The sequence below is a fragment of the Glycine soja genome, chromosome 4 (genome assembly GCF_004193775.1).
Source record: "Glycine soja cultivar W05 chromosome 4, ASM419377v2, whole genome shotgun sequence".
Lineage (NCBI taxonomy): Eukaryota > Viridiplantae > Streptophyta > Magnoliopsida > Fabales > Fabaceae > Glycine > Glycine soja.
The window spans coordinates 7,190,756-7,210,912 of NC_041005.1; the positions used below are offsets into that span (position 1 = coordinate 7,190,756).

The window sequence follows — 20,157 nt, forward strand, 5'->3', positions numbered from 1 at the left end:
TTCTTAAGTGAGTCTCTCCCAGTGTATCTCACCTTCTAATCTGACCCCTCTCCAATTAAATAAATCAGACATACGAACATTTTTTCATTTGGGTCTTTACTCCCTTTAGGAACAGAGTCCAACCAATCCAACAGTCATGTAATATTTTAAATGATTATTATGTAATAATTTAAATAACTTCCAATCTTAAAACTATCTGTTTATATGATTGCATGGCTCATTTTTATTTCTCTCACCCCTATCATAAACACTTCTCTCACTTCCTACATCACTCTCTATATCTCTATAATATATGTATCAAATTACTCATATGCAAATATTTGGTTGTTATAAAAAAATAAGAATAATAAATATATAAAGCACTAAAATTTATTCCAATAATCTATAATTGTATGATGAGATTATAATATTCATATTCTTAAAATAAAATTATATATTTTCTTCGTGTGTGTGCATAAAACTTTCTTTAGTTAGTATGCAAACCAGGTAATAAACAGCTAATGGAGTTAATAAAGATCCGAAGAAAAACTGGGAGAAAATAGGCCTCTACGACTACAAAGATATTCAGCTGTTGGGGGGGGGGGGGAGGCATAGGCAATAGCCCTTGCAAATGAACAGGAGTGTATCAATTAGCAAAGAGAAAAAAGTTGATGTCACGAGAAATATAATACATATTACATAGATGTTGCTTTGCTTTCATATAATTAATTTATTAATCACATTCAACTTATTTACATTTACTTTACACTCATCAGCAGTATGATGTCAACATACCCTTATGTAAAATATCAAGCAAACATATCCCTAGCAATCCCTTCATCAACAACTTACTTATGCTAAACTAAAAACCTTAAACAAATTATATAAGGATTAAACAAAAAGTGACAACTCAAATTAAAAAAAGAAAAGAAAAGAAAAAGAAAACAAGAAAAAACAAAATCTATAACCATAGGTCAGACTTCAGAGAATGCTCAGCAGATAATATGGAAAATCAGAGAGAGTTGAGGTTTTTGAGTGGTGAAACTCAACAAAAAGTGGTTCTGTGAACAGTCTCTAGGGCTTTGAGTACGTCTCTTGCGCATGGCCTTGCGGTGGGATCAGTAGCGGTACAATGCAGTGCAAGATTCATCATCTCAACAATGTCGTTCTGATATCTCAATGCATCTCCACCCTTCATCACAGGATCTATCCACGTGTCAAGATGACAGTCAGAGTAGCAATAGCGGGCCCACTCCACAATGGTTTTATGCATGCCATTGCCAGCTTCTATGTCCATGGCGCTCCTTCCCGTCAATAATTCAACCAGCATCACTCCGAACCCATATATCTCACTCTTCTCCGTCACATTTTTCCTCTCTATTACCTCTGAAAGTGTAGAATTAATCACCATCACTCACATGGATCCAACCACAAAACATTAAGCCATATTGTATGGTATGACATAACATAACATAAGACTGATAAGACATTATGGATTAGGATTATCATGAAATCCATAAAATTTTGTACGTATTCATGAACTTGTGAGTTTGTGACCAAACTTTATCATCCTATGAAAATGTGACGACCAAATTATATAATTAAAGTTATGGCAACATGCAACAAAACCATATTAATTTATTTAACTGGAGAGTATAGTTCTAGTTGTATCATGTATGCGTAAACAAAGAAGAACGAAATTAAGGGACACAATAGTGATTTAATTAAGTAGTAATTAAGTACCTTGAGCAACGTAGGGCGAAGAAACGAAACCCTTGACATCCAAACACGGCATTAGGGGAGGGGTGACCTTAAGGCGAGGGACGCCCTTAGCGTCGACCCAAACTATCTCCGGTGACACCTCTCCAACCAAAAGCATGGATGAAGCTTGAGAATGCAAGAACTTAAGTGCTTTTGCCACGCCAACGGCGATTTTGCAACGCCGTTGCCAACTTAAACTGTTGACAATTTCGCTTAACTTCTCCCCCTCCTCGTGCTCGTACACCAAGTACCCTCTCTTCCCACACCTACACGTCGCAATAAGGTTAATGATATTCGGGTGACGAACCTTTCTAATTTTTACTGTCTCTTCCCACATACTCAATGGAAGTGAATTCAAGTCGCTGATTTCCTTCACCACGAACTGCATGTCGTTTTCCATGCACTTCCCTTCGTACCAAACCCAGTTTGTTCCTTTCGACACAACTTTTCCTTCTTTAACCGTTTTCAAAACATCGTCTACATTGATCAACCTTGCGGCTTTGGAATAAAAAAATTTCACTTCCCACGTTCCGTCTTCGTTTTCCACTCTTCGCACCTCCGAGAAGTTCTTCCTCTTGCGAACGTATAAGACGAGAAAAGAAGCTGCTGCGAACGCAACCAACGCTAGTAGAAAACACAGCATGATGAAGAGCCAAGTTGGGTTCTGATTGTTGTTTTTGCACGGTGGCAAACCGCTTGAAGCGTCACCGTCGCGGTCACAAAGGTTATTGCCAATGACTGCACTCGCGTTGATGGCAAGAAAAGCGCCGGTGGAAGGTAAGCTTCCATGAAAATGGTTGTGTGATATGTTCACTTGAACGAGAGACTCCACGCTTCCCAGATTCTGCGGAATCTGGCCGGAGAATTGGTTTTGCGACAGGTCGAGGAGGCCGAGAACCGGCATCTCTGAGAGCTTCACCGGAATCTCACCACTGAGCTGGTTCTGACTCAAGTCTAAGGACACAAGCTTCTTGCACGAGCAAATTTCTTCAGGGATGTTACCGAAGAGTTTGTTATTGCTGAGCATCAATTCCACAAGCTCTGGCAAACTTCTGAAACCAAGTGGAATAGAACCTGAGAAATGGTTATATGACAAGTCCAAGTCCTCAAGATTTTGAGTACCAAAAGAGTTTGGGATTTCTCCTGAGAAGTTGTTGTTTGCTAAACTCAGCATTTGAAGTGACGGCATATCCCATTTTCTGTCATCGATTCTTCCAGAAAGTTGGTTACCAGAGATATCCAAGAAGTATACCCGAGGCAGCGTGGATAACTCCGATGGTAAATTCCCGGAGAATTTGTTGGTTTGGAGTCTAACACGGCGAAGGCTTCTGCAAGAGGTTAAGCTCTTTGGAATCTCTCCTTCGAAGGAGTTGGAGAAGAGGATAAGCTTGAAAAGACTACCAGAATAACATATGCTATCTGGAATCTTCCCTGAGAGGTTGTTGGTGGAGAGGTCCAACACAGTGAGGTTACTATGCTTCCCTAGCTCCTCAGGAATCTCACCTGTTAATCCGTTTGACCATAGCTGAAGAACCTGAAGCCTAGGCAAAGATGCAACACCCTTTGGAATCTTCCCAGTGAACTTGTTTGAGAAAAGGTGGAGAATCTCCAGGCTCTGGAGCTTAACCACACGCTCGGAAATCTCACCCGAAAGAGAGTTATCACTTAGATCGAGAGAAATCATCTTTTTGAGCTCGAAGATAGATCCTGGAATTGGACCACTTAGTTTGTTTTGGTAGAGAAAGAGATACTGAAGCTCGGTGAGGTGTCCGAGAGAGTGAGGAATAAGTCCAGTGAGGTTGTTGTAAACAAGATCGAGGTGATTCAAAGAGAGTAACTCTCCAATGCTACTTGGAATCTCACCTGAGAGGTTGTTGTAGCCTAAGTAAATCCACTTCAAGCTCTTCATTGCTCCGATTTCTTCTGGTATCTTATCCACTAACTGGTTTGAAGCCAAAGTAAGGTATTCCAAAGCGGTCATGTTGGTGATGGAATTTGGAATCTTTCCAACCAGAACGTTTCCTCCGAGATCAAGATACCTCAGGCTTGAAAGCAATCCAATTTGGTCGGGTATGTTCCCCGAAAACATGTTGTTCGAGAGATCAAGTGTTTCGAGGTTTGAGAAAAGCACTGAAAACAAGGGTTGAGGCAGAGAGCCCGTGAGGTTGTTGTTGCTGAGGTTAAGGTAACGGATTTGAGACAGAGAATTGTGAGAGTGGGTAAAAGTGATTTCCCCAACAAGCTGGTTATTGGAAAGGTCGAGGTTTGTGAGGTAGGGAAGCTGAAAAATGGAAGAGGATACCTCACCGGTTATGTTTTTTCCTGAGAGCACCACAGCGTTAACGTGGGAAGAGTTAGCGTTGTTGTCGCAGTTGATGCCGTGCCACTTGCAGATAGTGGCAGAGGAAGTGAAACTGACCCAGTTGGAGAGAAAATGAAGTGGGTCGTGGAGAGAAGCTTTGAAGGACAAGAGAAGCTGAACCTCATGTTGATCTCCATCGGATAAGATGAAGTTGAGCATGAACATGAAGAGGAATATAAATTTCATGGATCTTGCCTTTGAAGATATTGAATAAGATCCTTTGGCCATGTCTATAGCTTCCTGATGATGAGTTTTTTTATTTTTTTGAAGCTGCAATTCAGTCTTCTATCTGCCTTGGATTTAACTCCTCGGATCCCCAGCTGTAAAAAGTGCATAGCATGATTAACGCAACTTTTTAATTATGTTAGTGATCAGTGATCACAGTTCAATGGTATGTCAAATTAAAATAATCATGGGCAAAAGGAAAGAATGTACATTAAAGTATTATGAATTCCTATTTTTTTTTATGTCTATATAAAAGGACAAGGGAATATATGTCTATTTGTAACAAAAATGAAAAACATGTATACAGCTTTTGCAGGTGGCTATGAGTGATGCGTTTGACTTCTAGCTACCATTAATTTCATATGAGTCAGTTCATGTTAAGGTCCATTATGCATGCGCCAAAGAAATGAACTTAGAAGAGAATTTGCAAAAGTGGCATAGATAATGAAAAGATATTATTACGTACCTAACTATCATAATTGGAGGAGTACTTAGTTTTCTTCTCACGATCGATGATGCTTGGGGTCAAAATGAATTGAGAGTAGCGAAGAATTGGATTGGAAGCAAACAAATTAGGAAGAGAGGGAATCGATGATGAATTCTTGGAATTGAAATACTATTTGAAGAGGATGGGTTGGACGTGAGAGAGAGGGATGTGTGCGTGCTTAAATAGATGGGAATGGTAGAAGAAGTGGAATTGGGCACGGGGTTGAGAGATAATTACGAAAGAGCACCTTGACTTCTTTGAAATTGGTGTTTGAACACAAACGGGTTGAAAGGGAAACAGGGACAGATGTTGGAAAAAGGCTATGATTTTGTCGGATTGTTACCAAAATGTTCTTTTTTCTTTGACTGATTCACTGGCATAGCACTTGAGAAAGTGACAAAGAATTTCTGTGAAACCGTTGAAAACAAAACTCTTCAAACTCTTGCTATTATTATAGTATTAAAAACACTAATGGAAAGGTTTCAAAGGTGTAAAGCATAGACACGGGAATAGATAAAAATGTAACCTGGTGAATGGTCATGTGTCATCAGCTTCATGTTTCTACTAATTAGTTTCTAACTTTCTATAATTTCCATATATGAAAAGTATAAGCTTAATTAACGGTGGATCAATGTTATGAACGCTTTTGATTTTGATGTATTCATTTACTGACCTGACTACAGTAATTATAGTGCGAATTGAGAACAAAGATATGATATGGAGGCTGCCGTGGAGTGCATGGTTAATTTGATTTTGGTAAAGTTTTGGGTTATGTTGGTACCTCAGTGCTTGTTTTATATATGTTGTCAGAACCTTATATATGTATGGTTTTTATTAGATGTTTTAATATATGTTCTGTCTGTCGGACAAAACAACCATGCGTGCAAAGAAGGTAGGAGGGGTATTTGAACAGAATAGCTTATCAAATTCTATTTCTGAGATGAGGACAACACGCCCATGAACGCCAGCAATCTTAATGACTTGTTTCTTGACAAATCGTGTTGTCGGAAATGGAAAGGGGAACAGGTAGAAACAAATTTTGACGACATTTTTTAGTTTTTACCGGACAACATTTAGATCACGTCATAGATTTTTGTGTTTTCTTTGAGTATGTATAATTGAATTTGAAACAAGTTATAAATTCATATAAATAACATCTTATAAAACAATTTACATAAAAGTTTAAGGTAATAAATTAATAATGGTAAATAATTTTACAATCATGTAATCACAAATGATCGTTGTTATTAGTATGACTTTTCGGATTATTTTATATCATTAATACATAATTTTATTTCTCTTTATTTTATAATATTTTCTGCATTTTTCTCTTTTTTTTATCACATTATTTAATTATCAGTTGTTACATTTCATATTTTCTCTCTCTCTCTTATTTTAAAAATTTATTCTACAATTTGTTGTAGAAATAATTTTTTTCTATATGAAACTCCTATTTTTCTACGCGCGTTTTAACTTTGTGGCTTACATGGCGATTGCATTACAATATTTATCATTGAGTGCATAAGGTTATATTCATTGGTGACTTATGATTATCTTTCAGACGCTTTCATAACAAATCTCACTTATTCCTTGGACTCTCTCAAAATTATAATTGAAGGCACACACACATGCGTGCACAACAAATTAACATTGAAGGGGGTGGTCGTGTAATTTTTCTATGAATCAAGGGCAGGCGTTGGTGGAGGGCAGGATACACCAGCTAGCTTTCCCTTGGCATGTTAAAAAGCAAGATTCTTGAACCACTTTTGCTTGGACTTTATTTTCTTATCTTGGATTCTCGCTCTCACAAAGCAGAAAGAGGTGCAGAGAGATAAAAAAAGAAAAATAACTTTAAGGGAGAGAAAAAGGAAAAGGGTAGTGTGTGTGTGTAGACTCTGTACCATACTAACACAAATAGGAGTTACAAGTGAGGCAAAGGGGAATGAGCAGAGCCATGGCTAAAGAAAGCTGAAAGAGAAATTATAGGGCAAAATTAAATAGAACCACAAAGTAGAAGAGAATGTAAAGAAGAAAAAAAGTTGCGAGTCTTTTACGTTACATAGACTGATCATTAGTACTGAGCCCGTGGGCACATTCACTTTATAATAAGAAGCAACAATAATCTCTTTCTTTCTTATTCAGTAGTCTTCAAAGTTCAACCCATCTATATATCACTGTGTGGTATGAGAAGTAACGGACCCACTCTGTCTTTCTCGAAGGAATATACAGTGTGTGGTCTTTGTCACACCCGGCATGCTTTGCCCATCTCCATTTTCTAGGGTTTTACACTCAAAAATCTCAATCCACCAATCTCCTATCTCACTCTCATCCTCTAGCTCCACGCCGGCCCAATTTCTTTTTCCTTTTATTTTTGTCGTTCATTCCCACTAGCTTCATTGATTATAATAAAATCATGCACTTTTAACATTCATAATAAACAAACATAGCGCCCTCCACATACACATAGAATATCGGCATTAATAGGCATATTTTAACTAGTGGATATACTCTCATGCATTTAGTATGGCAAATTGGTGTGTGTATATATATTTCTTAAGATTTTTGGTATGATGCTGTAACCACTTATGCAAACTTTGTGGCATATGTAATACACTATATATTTTAACTCTAATCCTGCATATATTCAATGAATATATATCCGATTCTATATCTAGCTAGAAATCAGAATTGAAATTAAGTAGCACTAATTAAGCAGTGGTGGAATTAAGCAAGTCGACAATATTTACAATGTTAACATGTGTACAGTTCAGGGTTCACAAAATACACATTACATCTTACGTGGCACTTCATGACATACGCCAATTCTCCATATCAGTCCTGACATGACATCTTACATGGTATTTCGTGACATACATCAATCCTCCATGTCAGTCGGGTTTTCTAATTAACAGGTTATCTCTAACTTATTATTTGAATATATTATCATCTTTTATCTCTTGGCAAGTATTCAATTATCTATAAAGTTACACATTGTCTATGAGATATAATTATCTACTAGCAATTATCTCTAAGTTACACATTATTTGTAAGTACTAAATTGTCTACTAAGTTCCCTCGAACCCCGAACACATTAGCACACGAATTGAACAAACACTCCTGTGCATATACTCTTATACTTTCTCTCTCTTATTCTCCTAACTTACATACTTATTTGAGCGTTAGAGTCCTTTGTTTTGTAAGTCCTCTCTCTTGTCCTCTTAACAAAGGTCGCTCTCAATTCGACGTGTGAAATCCAGTAGTCCACCTTAGCCACGTCTACCCTGATGTGTGTCAGCTCTGAATTTTGGTAAGTACATTTGGTGTCCATCATTGGGTCGTGGTAAAACATACCTCGTTGTTCTTTAGAAAATAAACATTTTCCAATGCCTACGTGTTAACTCGTTGGCAAGTGTACCAAATCGTCACAAGTAGTAGTACTTGGAAGTCCGAGTGTCGAATCCACAGGTACTTTATTTGTACTTAGATTAATGCAAATCCAATTTAAAAGCAAGAGATAAGAAGTTAAAATAAAAGATAAAGGAAGCTAGTAGATAAGATAAAGAAAAGATAAAAGATTTAAAGATAAGATATTTAAAGATAAAATTAGAAGATAAAAGAAAAAGATAAAAGATTGAAAGATCAAAATAGAAGATAAAATATTTAAATTGAGATATGATAAAGATAAGAATAACTACTTCTAAGAAAACCCAACAATAAAATAAGAAACTTCAAACAATAAAATAGGGAATAAAATCTATATAGTAAAATTGCTAAAACCTAACAAGTCTAATCAACCTAGATATATGGATTCAGGATTTGTTTGTTATCAATACCAGTGAACTGATTCTACCCCACATCTATCCATTTACTTGCCCCTGATGTCTCATGATGACAAGCCTACCTTAATTACCTATCTTCCAAATGCCCTTTGCGAAGACTCAATAACTAAGATGCATTAAGATTAAATTCTAGATGTTTGCTAAAGCATGGGCATCGGGTCAATGCTAACCATATGATTTCTTTCTTTTATTGTTCTATTAAGCGTTACCCTCTCCCGAGTAGACTAACCCTTAAAACAGATTCACGCATTCATTCCTTACCCCTAATTAGGCTTTACCCTCTCCCGAATGGACTAAAGACTAACAGAAAATAAAGACTGAGATGCAGAATAAATGAGAAAGAAAAGCAGATAAAAGAACCTAGAAGGAAAACCCTCTAATGATAATTCGATAATTTCTTCCTTTTATTGTTCTATTAAGCGTTACCCTCTTCCGAGTGGCCTAACCCTTAAAACAGATTCAAGTATTCATTCCTTACCCCTAATTAGGCTTTACCCTCTCTCGAGTGGACTAAAGACTAACAGAAAATAAGGTCCGAGATACAGGATAAAAAAGAAAGAACGGTAAATAAAAGAACCTGGAAGGAAATCCTCTTTTTATTGATAACTCTTGAAATGCTCCATACATCATTGGCTTTTTAGGCCTGCCAGGCCCTAGCTAGGGGGTTTAGTCACTCATGTTCATGAGGGCTTTACAATGAGAAGAGGGTGAAAGAAAGGGAGTAAATGAAACCCCTAGGAGAGGGGGTTCTATGGTGGTCTGCTCTGTCCCTTGGACTGGCTCTCTATTTATAGCTACTGAAGTGGGCTTTGGGCCTTCGTAGGAGCGCTTAGCGCGTGTACTTCCTGGCCCGCTGAGCTCGTGACGTGCGTTGAGCGCGCGTATTGGGCTGAGTCTTCTTCAAATTTTCTTCTTTTCTTCAATTTTTCTGTCCTTTTGCTTGTTACACCTCCAATTTTTATATCTGCAACCAAAAATTCAATTTAATTAATTTTCTAACTTTTAATCACAAATAACTGCTAAATAATTAATTTCAAACCAATATTTGACTAATTTTCTACTATCAAAATACAATTATTTAGCAGTTATCACTACGTCCTAAACAAATGCATGAGTATGGGTGATTTGACCAGAATCAATAACAATAAACATAGAAAAGAACAATAAAAACTAGAATTGCATTAAATAGATAGTAGTGAAGAATTACATTACAAGAGTTTGACCGCTAGGCTCCCAACAATGGGAGGTTTAGCCTCTCATTGTCATGAGAGGCTTTATACTTTAGGGTTGATGGGGATGTAAGAAGAAGGATAGATAAGAAGGGAAGAAATGGCTATAGAGAGGGTTTCCCCTATTTGAGATGCTCAGACTTTGGATGTATTCAGTAGAGAACTCTGAGTCTCGATGTGTCTTTCTCCTTTGCTTTCTACTCCTTTTATAGGCCTTAGTTAGCTTAAAATTCACGCGACCTTGCGCTAAGTGCGACATCTGGGCTCAATGAGTATGACGGTGATCACGCATTTAGCATGGGATTCGCACTAAGCACGCCTTCAGTATCTTCATGGGTCTTCTTCGTGCTAAACTTGGGCTAGCCGTTGAGCAAGGCATCGCACTAGGCCCGTCTTGTGCCCTAGGCGAGATGTTCCAACTTTAACTTCTTCTTCAAGGCTTTTTCTTCAAGTTTTTGCATTAATTTACCTCCAAAGCACTTGTAGTTTCCCTTCTTTTGAATCCTACTGGTCAAAAACTAAAGTGATATTAAAATCCTCATCATTCTCTTAAAAACAAATAATGAAGTAGAGAAATTCTAATCATTCTTGTTTGATTTGACTATCAATTAAACCTAAATTTCGCAGTTATCAAACAGTTATGATCCTTACTCCAACACTTCCAATTCAGGATGGAAAAATCATTCTAACCTTTTCTGGGGAGTGTAGAAGAACGAGAATATGTATAGACATCCTTACCTGAAAAATCAAAATTAAAATCAAAGGCCTATGTAGGATGAGAGGAGGCTAACTATGCAGGAGATGATGATGGAGCATATGACCAAGAGTGATGAAAGGACTAAGTCCTTGGAATCAACAGTGTCAAACTTTGTCACTCTTATGTCTCTGTTAGCTCTTTGGCAAGTGTACCAAATCGCTCATAGTAATAATTTCTCAGTAAGTCGAGTGTCGTACCACAGGGATTTTGTTGCACTTATGTGAAGTACTTTTCAGTTTGCAAGTTATAAAATTCGTGTGTAAAATTAAAGGTAATCTAAATCTAAGAAATTTAAAATAAAAGATAAAGATAATAGATAAGATAAGATAAAAGATTTAAAGATAAGATTAAAAGATAAAATTAGAATATAAAATATTTAAATTGCGATAAAGATAACTACTTCTACGAAATTCAAATAAATAAAATCTAAATCTACTAAATCTAAATACTTACTCCTAAAACCCAACAGTAAAATAAGGAATAACTACTTCTAAGAAAAACCAACAATAAAAATAGGGAGTAAAATCTATATATTAAAATCGCTAAAACCTGACAAGTCTAATTAGCCTAGATATATGGATTCTGGATTTGTCTGTTATCAATACCAGTGAACTAATTCTGCCCCACATCTATCCATCTACTTGCCCCTGATGCCTCATGATGACAAGCCTACCTTAATTACCTATCTTCCAAATGCCCTTTGCGAAAACTCAATAACTAAGATGCATTAAGATTACGTTCTAGATGTTTGCTAAAGCATGGGCATTGAGGCATTAAGTCATGCTAACCCAATGATTTCTTTCTTTTATTGTTCTATTAAGCGTTACCCTCTCCCGAGTGGCCTAACCCTTAAAACCGATTCACGCATTCATTCCTTATCCCTAATTAGGCTTTACCCTCTCTCGAGTGGCCTAAAGACTAACAGAAAACAAAGTCCGAGATGCAGAATAGGCAAGAAAGAAAAGCAGATAAAAGAAACTGGAAGGAAAACTCTCTAAAAGATAACCCGATAATTTCCTCCTTTTAGTGTTCTCTTAAGCGTTACCCTCTCCCGAGTGGCCTAACCCTTAAAACAGATTCAAGTATTCATTCCTTATCCCTAATTAGGCTTTACCCTCTCCCGAGTGTACTAAACCCTAACAGAAAGCAAGTTCCGAGATACAGGATGTAAAAAGAAAGAACAGTAAATAAATAAAGAACCTGGAGGGAATTCCTCTTTTTATTGACAACTCTTGAAATGCTCCATACACCATTAACTTTTTAGGCCTGCCAGACCCTAGTTAGGGGATTAGCCACTCATAGTCATGAGGGCTTTACAATGAGAAGAGGGGTGAAAGAAAGATAATAAGAATATAAGAAAAGGGAAGGAAAAGGAGAGAACTGAGTGTCAGAGGTCTGAAAACTAAGCTCTTAGGAAGTGTGTATGTTTTCCTAGGCTAACCCTCTTATTTATAAGTGCAAACTTGGGCTTGGGCCTTCGTAGTCTCGCTGAGCGCGAAGCCTCACGCTTAGCACCACGTCGCGCTCAGCGCGTGTCGTGCGCTTAGCGCCTTGCCTTCTTGTGCGCTGGGTGCGTCCTACGCTTAGCGCCTTTCTGGACTTGGGCTTCTTCTGATTTTCTTCTTTTTTCTTTATTTCTGCTCCTTTTTGCTTGTTGTACCTCCCTTTTTCACATCTGCAATCAAAATTCGAATTTAATTAAATCTTTCCAAATTAAAGCATAAATAACTGCTAAATAATTAATTCTAAGTTAATTTTAGACTGATTTTCCACTATTAATTCACTATTATTTAGCAGTTATCAGTCTCAAACTGAAGCAAATCATAAGGAGAAAGTGAATGTTGTGACTACAAGGAATCGGAGACCCATGACTAAGCTGAAGAAGAAAGTAAAAGTGGTCTCGCCAACTGAGAAGGAAGCTCTTACTGAACAGAGCTCAGAAAAATAAGAGTAAAAAAAAAGTGGTATTGAAACCTCCTTAGGTAAGTGTTCCCTTCCCTTAGAGAATAGCAAACAAAAGTGAAGATAAGACGTTATTTGCAAAGTATATGAAAATGCTGAAAAATTTGCACATCAATATTCCTTTCATTGAGGCAATTGGTCAGATGCTAGTACACCAAATATCGAAAAGAAATCATTTCAAACAAATGAAAGTTGGCGGACTTTGCGAAATTGGCCTCAATGAAGAGTGCTCTATTGTGATTTAAAAGAAGTTGCCTCTTAATCTTAAGGATCTAAGGAGTTTTTCAATCCCTTATGTCATTGGCAAATTGTCCTTTGATAGAGTATTGTGTGATTTAGGTGTTAATATTATTTTGATGCCTTATTCTATTTATAAGAAGTTGGGGTTACAAAAACCTCAACCCACTGACATTTCCATTCAGCTTGCAGATAGGACCCTTACTTACCCAAGGGGAATAGTAGAGAATTTGTTGGTGAAAGTCGGAAAGTTCATCTTTCCTACTGAATTTGTAATCCTGGACATAGAGGAGGACGAAGAAGTCCCAATCATTTTAAGATGACCCTTCCTCAACACTGGAGGGGCCTTGATTGATGTTAGAGAAGGGAAACTAACTTGGAGGTTAGATGATAAAGAGGAAGTGTTTCAAATACTTGGTTCTTTAGAAAGATCTTCCTTCTCCTGCAATTTTCTGTAAGCTAGGCCTCGTCCAAGTGTGGGGTGGACAGACTCTCTGAGAAAGAATCTGAGAAATGGCATGAGAGATAAGAAAGAAGGAGCTAGTACCCCTGTTCCTGCTTTAGGCCACAGGGTAAATGGGCATTCTAAGAGTTTGCTGTAGAAAGGAAACATCACCCTCTTCGAGGGTAGATGACTTGTCCCTTATGATTCATCGAGCTTGAGACATTAAACAAGAGCTTCCCAGGAGGCAACCTATGGATTTAGTGGGTTTCGATGCCAACAAAGTATTTTTTTAAGTTCTACAGTTCCTTCAGCAGGAGCATCCAGTAGTCACAGGACCACTTCTTCATGGATCCACCTTCATCTTAAGAAAGTTTTGTGTTTTTGGTTTCTTTGTTTTTCATATTTCATTTTTCTAAGCTTAGTTTATTTTAGTACTCTTTTCCTTCCCGTCCACTTTTGTTTTTCATCTCTACTTTGATTATGCATTGGGGACATTGCAACTCTTAAGTGTGGTAAGGGGGTTCATGTTATGTCATTTCACCCAAAATTTAATGTTATTGTGGCATTTTTGCTTATGACCTTTATGTGATTTTTCGTTCTTAACTTTGCTTTGTTTTTCTATCAATTTTTAGGAATTCATTTTTTGTAATCCCTCCAGTTTAAAAAAAAAATTGAGTTCACCACTTCACTAATATTTCCCCACAAAGGCAACAAATTAGCAAAAATCCATGGATGAACAATTCCCTTTAAGCTTAGGCACTGAAATAAGTTTTAAGCTTGATATATTGTAATGTATGATGTATGGTCCACTTGAATCGTTGTTAGGCGTTTGGCAAGTGTACCAAATGTCACACATCCGAGCACGATTGTGCTGCTGATAGCATCGCCCATGTTGTTCTAGAGCCAAAAATCAAAATCAACGTCACACATTCAAGCACGGATGTTGTCTTTAGCATGGCATATGCTGACTCAACACTGTCCATGCTGACCTCAATGTTGCTGCTTAATTATTATTAGTACAAAAAGTAAAAGGGATGCATTTTTTGGTGAACTTTAACGTATTTTCAAACAACAAGGATTTCTAAGTGAGAGAATTGTACCCAGAACAACGGGGGTCCTAATATGTAAGAATTTTCTATCTCTTTTATTCTCAATGCTATTTCATATGTTGTTTGACTTTGTTGTGATCATGGTTGGCTAAATCCCTAGAGTTCGGATTATGATGTAGTTGTACTCATGTACTCTAATTCTTTATTTTAATTGAGTTTTTCATTGTTATTCAATTAATTATGTTGTTCTATTGTTTTCCCTTTTACACTGGAATTGATCACTCTAATTAAATACAATTTTAATAAAAAAAATCATTTTGAAAATAAATAATTTTTAAGAACTAGCATTAGTTATTCTCATCTAGTGTCACATAAAAAATTGGAATAAAAATTGCACAAATTATAATACTTGAAAAACTTAATTTGCACAAAACTTGAAAGATCAAAATTACAAAATTGTAATATACATCTAGACGACAAAAAATGTAATTAATTAGCCTTAAATCATTTAATTTAGAAAAAAAAATATGTTTTTAAAGTTTCATTAATAAAACTTTGTGGAAATAAGTAAATAATATAATTAAATAAAACTTTTATATTTTAAAGTATTTATAAAAAAAATTCTTTATATTTGTGGTTAGGATTTTAAATTTTTAATCCCTTTTATCACAATGGCATTCGTGCCAAGTTTTTAATGACTTTGTAAATGATTAATCAAAATATCTATTAAATTATTTTTGGATGATTTATTAAATATTTTTATATAATTTTATGTTATTGAATTTCACTTAAATAAATCATTTTTATTTAAAAAATATGTTGAACAATAATACATTTTTAAACATTTTATCTTTTATAATAAATACTTAAATTTCTTTAAATAATATTATATATGATAAGTTATTTGAAAAACATCTTTAAAATTAATTTTTATTCATTCAAATCATTTTTATAGTTTCATTTTTTATGCATAAGAGTAAAATAATAAATTTAAGTCCGAATTGTATCTTTTTATAGTTTCATTTTTTATGTTAAAAAGTAAATTAATCCAATAAATAAAATCTGATAAAATTGTATATATTTAAAGTATTTTATAATTATATTTAAAACTATTAAGTAGCTAATAATTAAAGTAATATTTTTTTGCTTAAGTTGACTTAATTTAAAGTAACATTCGCTCTTAGGTTTAATCCCAGCCGTCGAAGACATTAAATTTGAGTGCTGTTCATCTCTCATTCCGGAGCTTTATAATTAAAATATAAATAATTCAGACATCTCAGTGTCTTCTCTTAATGATACACAAGAAATAATGCTAGCTCGTGTTTAATGGTTGGGAGGACAAAGAAAAGAGGCCAAAAATGAATTGTTAAAATAATGGAATGAGAGCCTGTAAAAAAATAAAATAGAATGAGAGGCTAATTTCTGTGTAAAATAAATGCATAGGTACCAAAATTCTTATAAATAAACACGATTCACTATTATATATATGATGTTTCAATAACTGATCCATTTTGTATAAACTTATGTCATATAGAAAAGTGGAATCGTGCCAATATGCTGTAAAGAGAAGTAGTGTCTTGGTTTAGTGCTTTCATATGCATATGGATTAATATGACGCACTTTTCAGCAGTTTGTTTATACTAATATATTTGTGTTGTCCGTAATAAATTCACTCACATTTTTTTTGTTTATTCAATATAGAGTGAGGTGTGCATGACGTGAAGCCGATCCATTACCTTTAATGGGGGTCTGAATCTCTTTAAAATTTGTAGGGTTTCATGTTCTTATTTAGTGGTCCAGTTCAATCACTCAGCTCTACTTTAATTATTCTTTGATAGATTAAGCACAATTATGTGGTAGAAAAAGTTTTAATGCGCTTTCAAAGAGAATAAATTGAAGTAACCCGTGCAGAAAATATTTATTTATTTTTCTTTTCATAAAGGGAAATATAATATATATTAATTTTGAACTAAAAGGTCCACTACGATGGTGACTAACTCACTAACATGGGCTAGTAGTAGGATGAACCAAATTTTGAGCACCACTTGGTGTTAACCCGAACGATGGTGTCAAAACTCCATAGATTCCTCTACGAAAAGTGCTGAATTATAGTCAATTTCTTTGTTAATCATTCACATGAAACCCATCTAGAAACCCTTCCAACTTGGATTTAAGCTGGCAATGATCCGCAAATATATCAATACGAACCAACAAATTAACAGCCATTGAATCAAATAAAGTTGATGTTGATGGATTTGTAAATTAATTTTAAATTATTAAATGTAATTAAAACTTAAAAGAGTGTATTAGATTGAGATTTTAAAAAACTCTTGGTATAAAAAAGAAGTCGTGTAGATATTAAGAATATTGTAATGACTTATAAAAAAAATAAAAGACTTTTATAATCAAGATTTGAAGCTTAAATTTTAATAATTTATATTATAAAAATTTGTAAGATTTGAAAAAACTTTATAAATTTATTAAAAAATTATCAAAGTCTATCAAAATTCATCCTACAAAATAATTTCATCTAAATTTTGTATGATTTTGAATATCTGTAAGTTGTAAAAAAGTCTTTATTGAATATCCTCTTTAAGAAATCTCATTAATCTTGATTTAACATCACATGACTTTTTTTGTAGAGAAAAATCTTTTAAAACCTTTTAGAATTCAAATCCAATACACCATATAACACCTTTGTTTCTATATAAATCACGGGCAACTCATACAACGGATTTATGTCATTTTTTTCCATGAATTCAGTATTCTAAATTTTTTCAAGCTAATGGGTATCTGAGAAAATCTAATAGGATTAAACTATTCAAACAGGTTGATTAATTGGAGGCCACCGAGTTGTAATTGGATTAAATGCAAGTATGCAACACAGATGGTTTTTTCCCAAGGAAACATAGGCAGAGTTTGATGTGGTGATAATTTTACTAACAATAATTTGGATTGCATGGGGCGTTTCTCAACTAATTTAAAGAATTGCAATGCTTTCCTGCAGGCAGAACTGCTAGGAGCTATGACAACAGTAGAGTTTGCTTACAGTAGAGGGTGGAGGAATTAGGTCAAACATATCTCACAATTTTGAAGCTATTGTCTCATTTTATTTTGTTTATCATTTTTCTAATTAATATATCTCACATTTTCTAATATAATTAAAAGGTGAAATTTTTTATTTGAAAAGAAATAAGATATTTTTAAAAATTTATCCAAACACTTTCATAAGCACTTATAGGAGAAGATAAGTTCAAATAAGCTTTTCATAAGCTATTTCAAACGGAAAAAAATGCTTTTATTTTGACGCAACACAGAAAACTATTTTTGCACTTCACTTTAATGAAGTGTACAACAATTACGCTTTACACAAAATAATTCATCCCTCTTAAGTCTATCTTAACCAATAACAGTGCAGAAATGATGTAAAAAATGAGGATAAAGTTAAGACCGCAAAAAATGCATTAAACCTACAATGGCGCATCATATACTTAACCAAATAAAAGTTGTATTTAGAAATATCATAAATTGTCAGATATTAACATAATTATTTTGCTCCAAATATTACAGATATATATATTCTAGTTTCAACAAGACTAACAATAAAAATAAAAATAAAAAATTGGCACACTACTGGGTCAAAAGGGTGGTCAGCTTCCAGTCTGTTTTAAGTTCCTAACTGCATGAAAGGCAACCAAAGTTAATAAAAAAAAAGTTAACTAAAACACGAAATTTAATTAGTCACATAATTGTACTGGAATGTCTTTAAATCAAATAACAAATCAAGTTAATCAGTGTAAGTTGTTCAAATTATATAGAGACACGAACTTTGAGGGGGCAAGAGTTACAGATTCGATCCCCTTTTTAGCCATTGAATTTTCATGACTTTACCATATATTTAACTCATTTACATAAATATAACTAAATAAGGTGGAAATCCCAAAGAATGTAAAACATCCATTTTCCTTCGTAAGGGACAAGGACTAGGCTATTTACTAGCGTCGCAAATATCACCAAGATATGTAAAATGCATACATATAGCATCACAACACATGCATGCTCCATATGGACTCGGAATATTTGGTACATCACTATAGTCATTAAATTGAAACTTGAATAATACCCGGATGAATTTGATCAATAGTCTAATTTTTATTCTATTGCTCCAATTTAGTGACTGGGATTTCAACACTTGAGAAGCTCAAATTTTTTTCAACATGAGAAAATCTCTTCCCGCACTAATTAACTACATCAAATCCAGATCTTAAAACCATGGGCTTTGTACTTCTTTCCAAACGCCCTCTGTTTGATAAGTTTGTTGTCTTGTAGTTCATTTGTTACTTTCACTAGGACAAATTTTACCTTTAGTGGCAATTATCTAGTGTTAAAAAATCTTCTTTAATAATAAATTAATAATGAAAAAAATAATAATATTCAAATATGTGAAAACATAGAGAATTCTAATTGTTACTCTCCTCGGCCTAATTTCCTAAAGTGGATATAACTGCAAAAGTACTAGACGACACACCAACGAGGAAACGTGAAATTTTGTTATTTGCAAATCGATCAATATATAGATATAGCATCCTTATATTTTTATTATAAAAAAGAAAGCTAAATAGAATTCGTTGGATGTCTATTTTTTCCAATTAATGAAGGTTACATAATAACAACTGCAGCACTGGTTAACAAAGTTCATTTTATTGTTGAGAGGGAAAGATAATATAAGAAAGTAGTTATGTTGTCAAGAAAATAAGGTCAACGTCATCAGTACAAGGTACTCTAATTGAGTCTGAAACAATTATATTTTAGGAGGCAGGATCACCACATATTTATAATCTCAATTAATTTTTATATGACATGTAATCAAAATTTTTTAATTTACAAGAAAAAATTAATAACATTTAATTATGTGTATATCATATAGAGATTAGCAGAAACAAGATGCCAAATCACTTAATAATTTCATGGATAACTAGAGGTCCGACTAAGCTTTTTTATGCTTAACCCCTTAGATTTCCTATTCTCCAAACTTCTTTTGGCTATTTCCCTCATAGAAAGAGTTATCGAGAGTTGGGGGTTAAGCCTAGTGGTGGCGTTATATTCCTGGCAGAAATCCCTGTGAGAGTTCAAAGCATCTTGCATGGCAACCTTAGGACTTCGCCCTACTCTTTCCTTAACAGCTTCAGAACAAAGCCCACAAACCCACTTCCCACAATAACATTCTTGAACCTCTGTGATATAAACCGTGGTGCAGTCCTCCTTTATCCCACAACATTGGCATTCAGCTTGTTCCACCTCTTCAATAGCACCAAGTTGTCTCTCCAACTCCAAGTCATTATAGTATCTTCCAATTTCCTTCGACACGTCCGAGACAGCCTTTCGAAGCTTTTGCTGATTCTGTTCCTGTGTAGGAAACAAACACATACAAAGTGTCAAACTATATGTATGTTAATTGAGAAGAAGACAAGAACAAATAAATGTAAAGTAGTTAAGAGAGTATTATTGACTAGAGAACATACCATGTAAGAAAAATCAACTATAGCTAGCTTGCTCTTAATTTGTCTTTGGTGCCATTTTGTGCGAGCATGTGCTTATTTATACATAAGATGTGGTTGAGAGTAACAATATAAAGTGAAGTTAGATAAGATTTTTAAGTGGCGATGCACTTGATTGACAAGTGACAACTCGAATGCCTTTACAGACTAACTGTATTTGTACATGCAATGTCCGTTATTCAATACTTATTAATTAGTCCACTAGCCCTGCAACAAGCTTGCTACATTGATATGGTTTAGCTAAGATGTAATAAAGAAATGTTACAT

At 34.8% G+C, this 20,157-nt stretch overlaps 2 protein-coding genes across 2 annotated transcripts; both read right to left on the minus strand.

The window, feature by feature from the left end:
• Positions 1–672: 672 nt before the first annotated feature.
• On the minus strand, positions 673–4,977 carry LOC114409132 (probably inactive leucine-rich repeat receptor-like protein kinase At2g25790). The gene is made up of 3 exons (XM_028372452.1): positions 4,794–4,977; positions 1,723–4,422; positions 673–1,365 (listed from the first exon to the last, which is right to left on the minus strand). Exons 2-3 carry the CDS (start codon positions 4,328–4,330, stop codon positions 1,025–1,027), a joined length of 2,949 nt encoding a protein of 982 aa, XP_028228253.1. The 5' UTR covers positions 4,331–4,422; positions 4,794–4,977; the 3' UTR covers positions 673–1,024.
• Positions 4,978–19,197: 14,220 nt separating this feature from the next.
• LOC114408087 lies at positions 19,198–19,861 on the minus strand. The gene has a single exon (XM_028371208.1). The coding sequence runs from the start codon at positions 19,757–19,759 to the stop codon at positions 19,298–19,300; it is 462 nt and encodes a 153-aa protein (XP_028227009.1). The 5' UTR covers positions 19,760–19,861; the 3' UTR covers positions 19,198–19,297.
• Between the last annotated feature and the right edge of the window lie 296 nt (positions 19,862–20,157).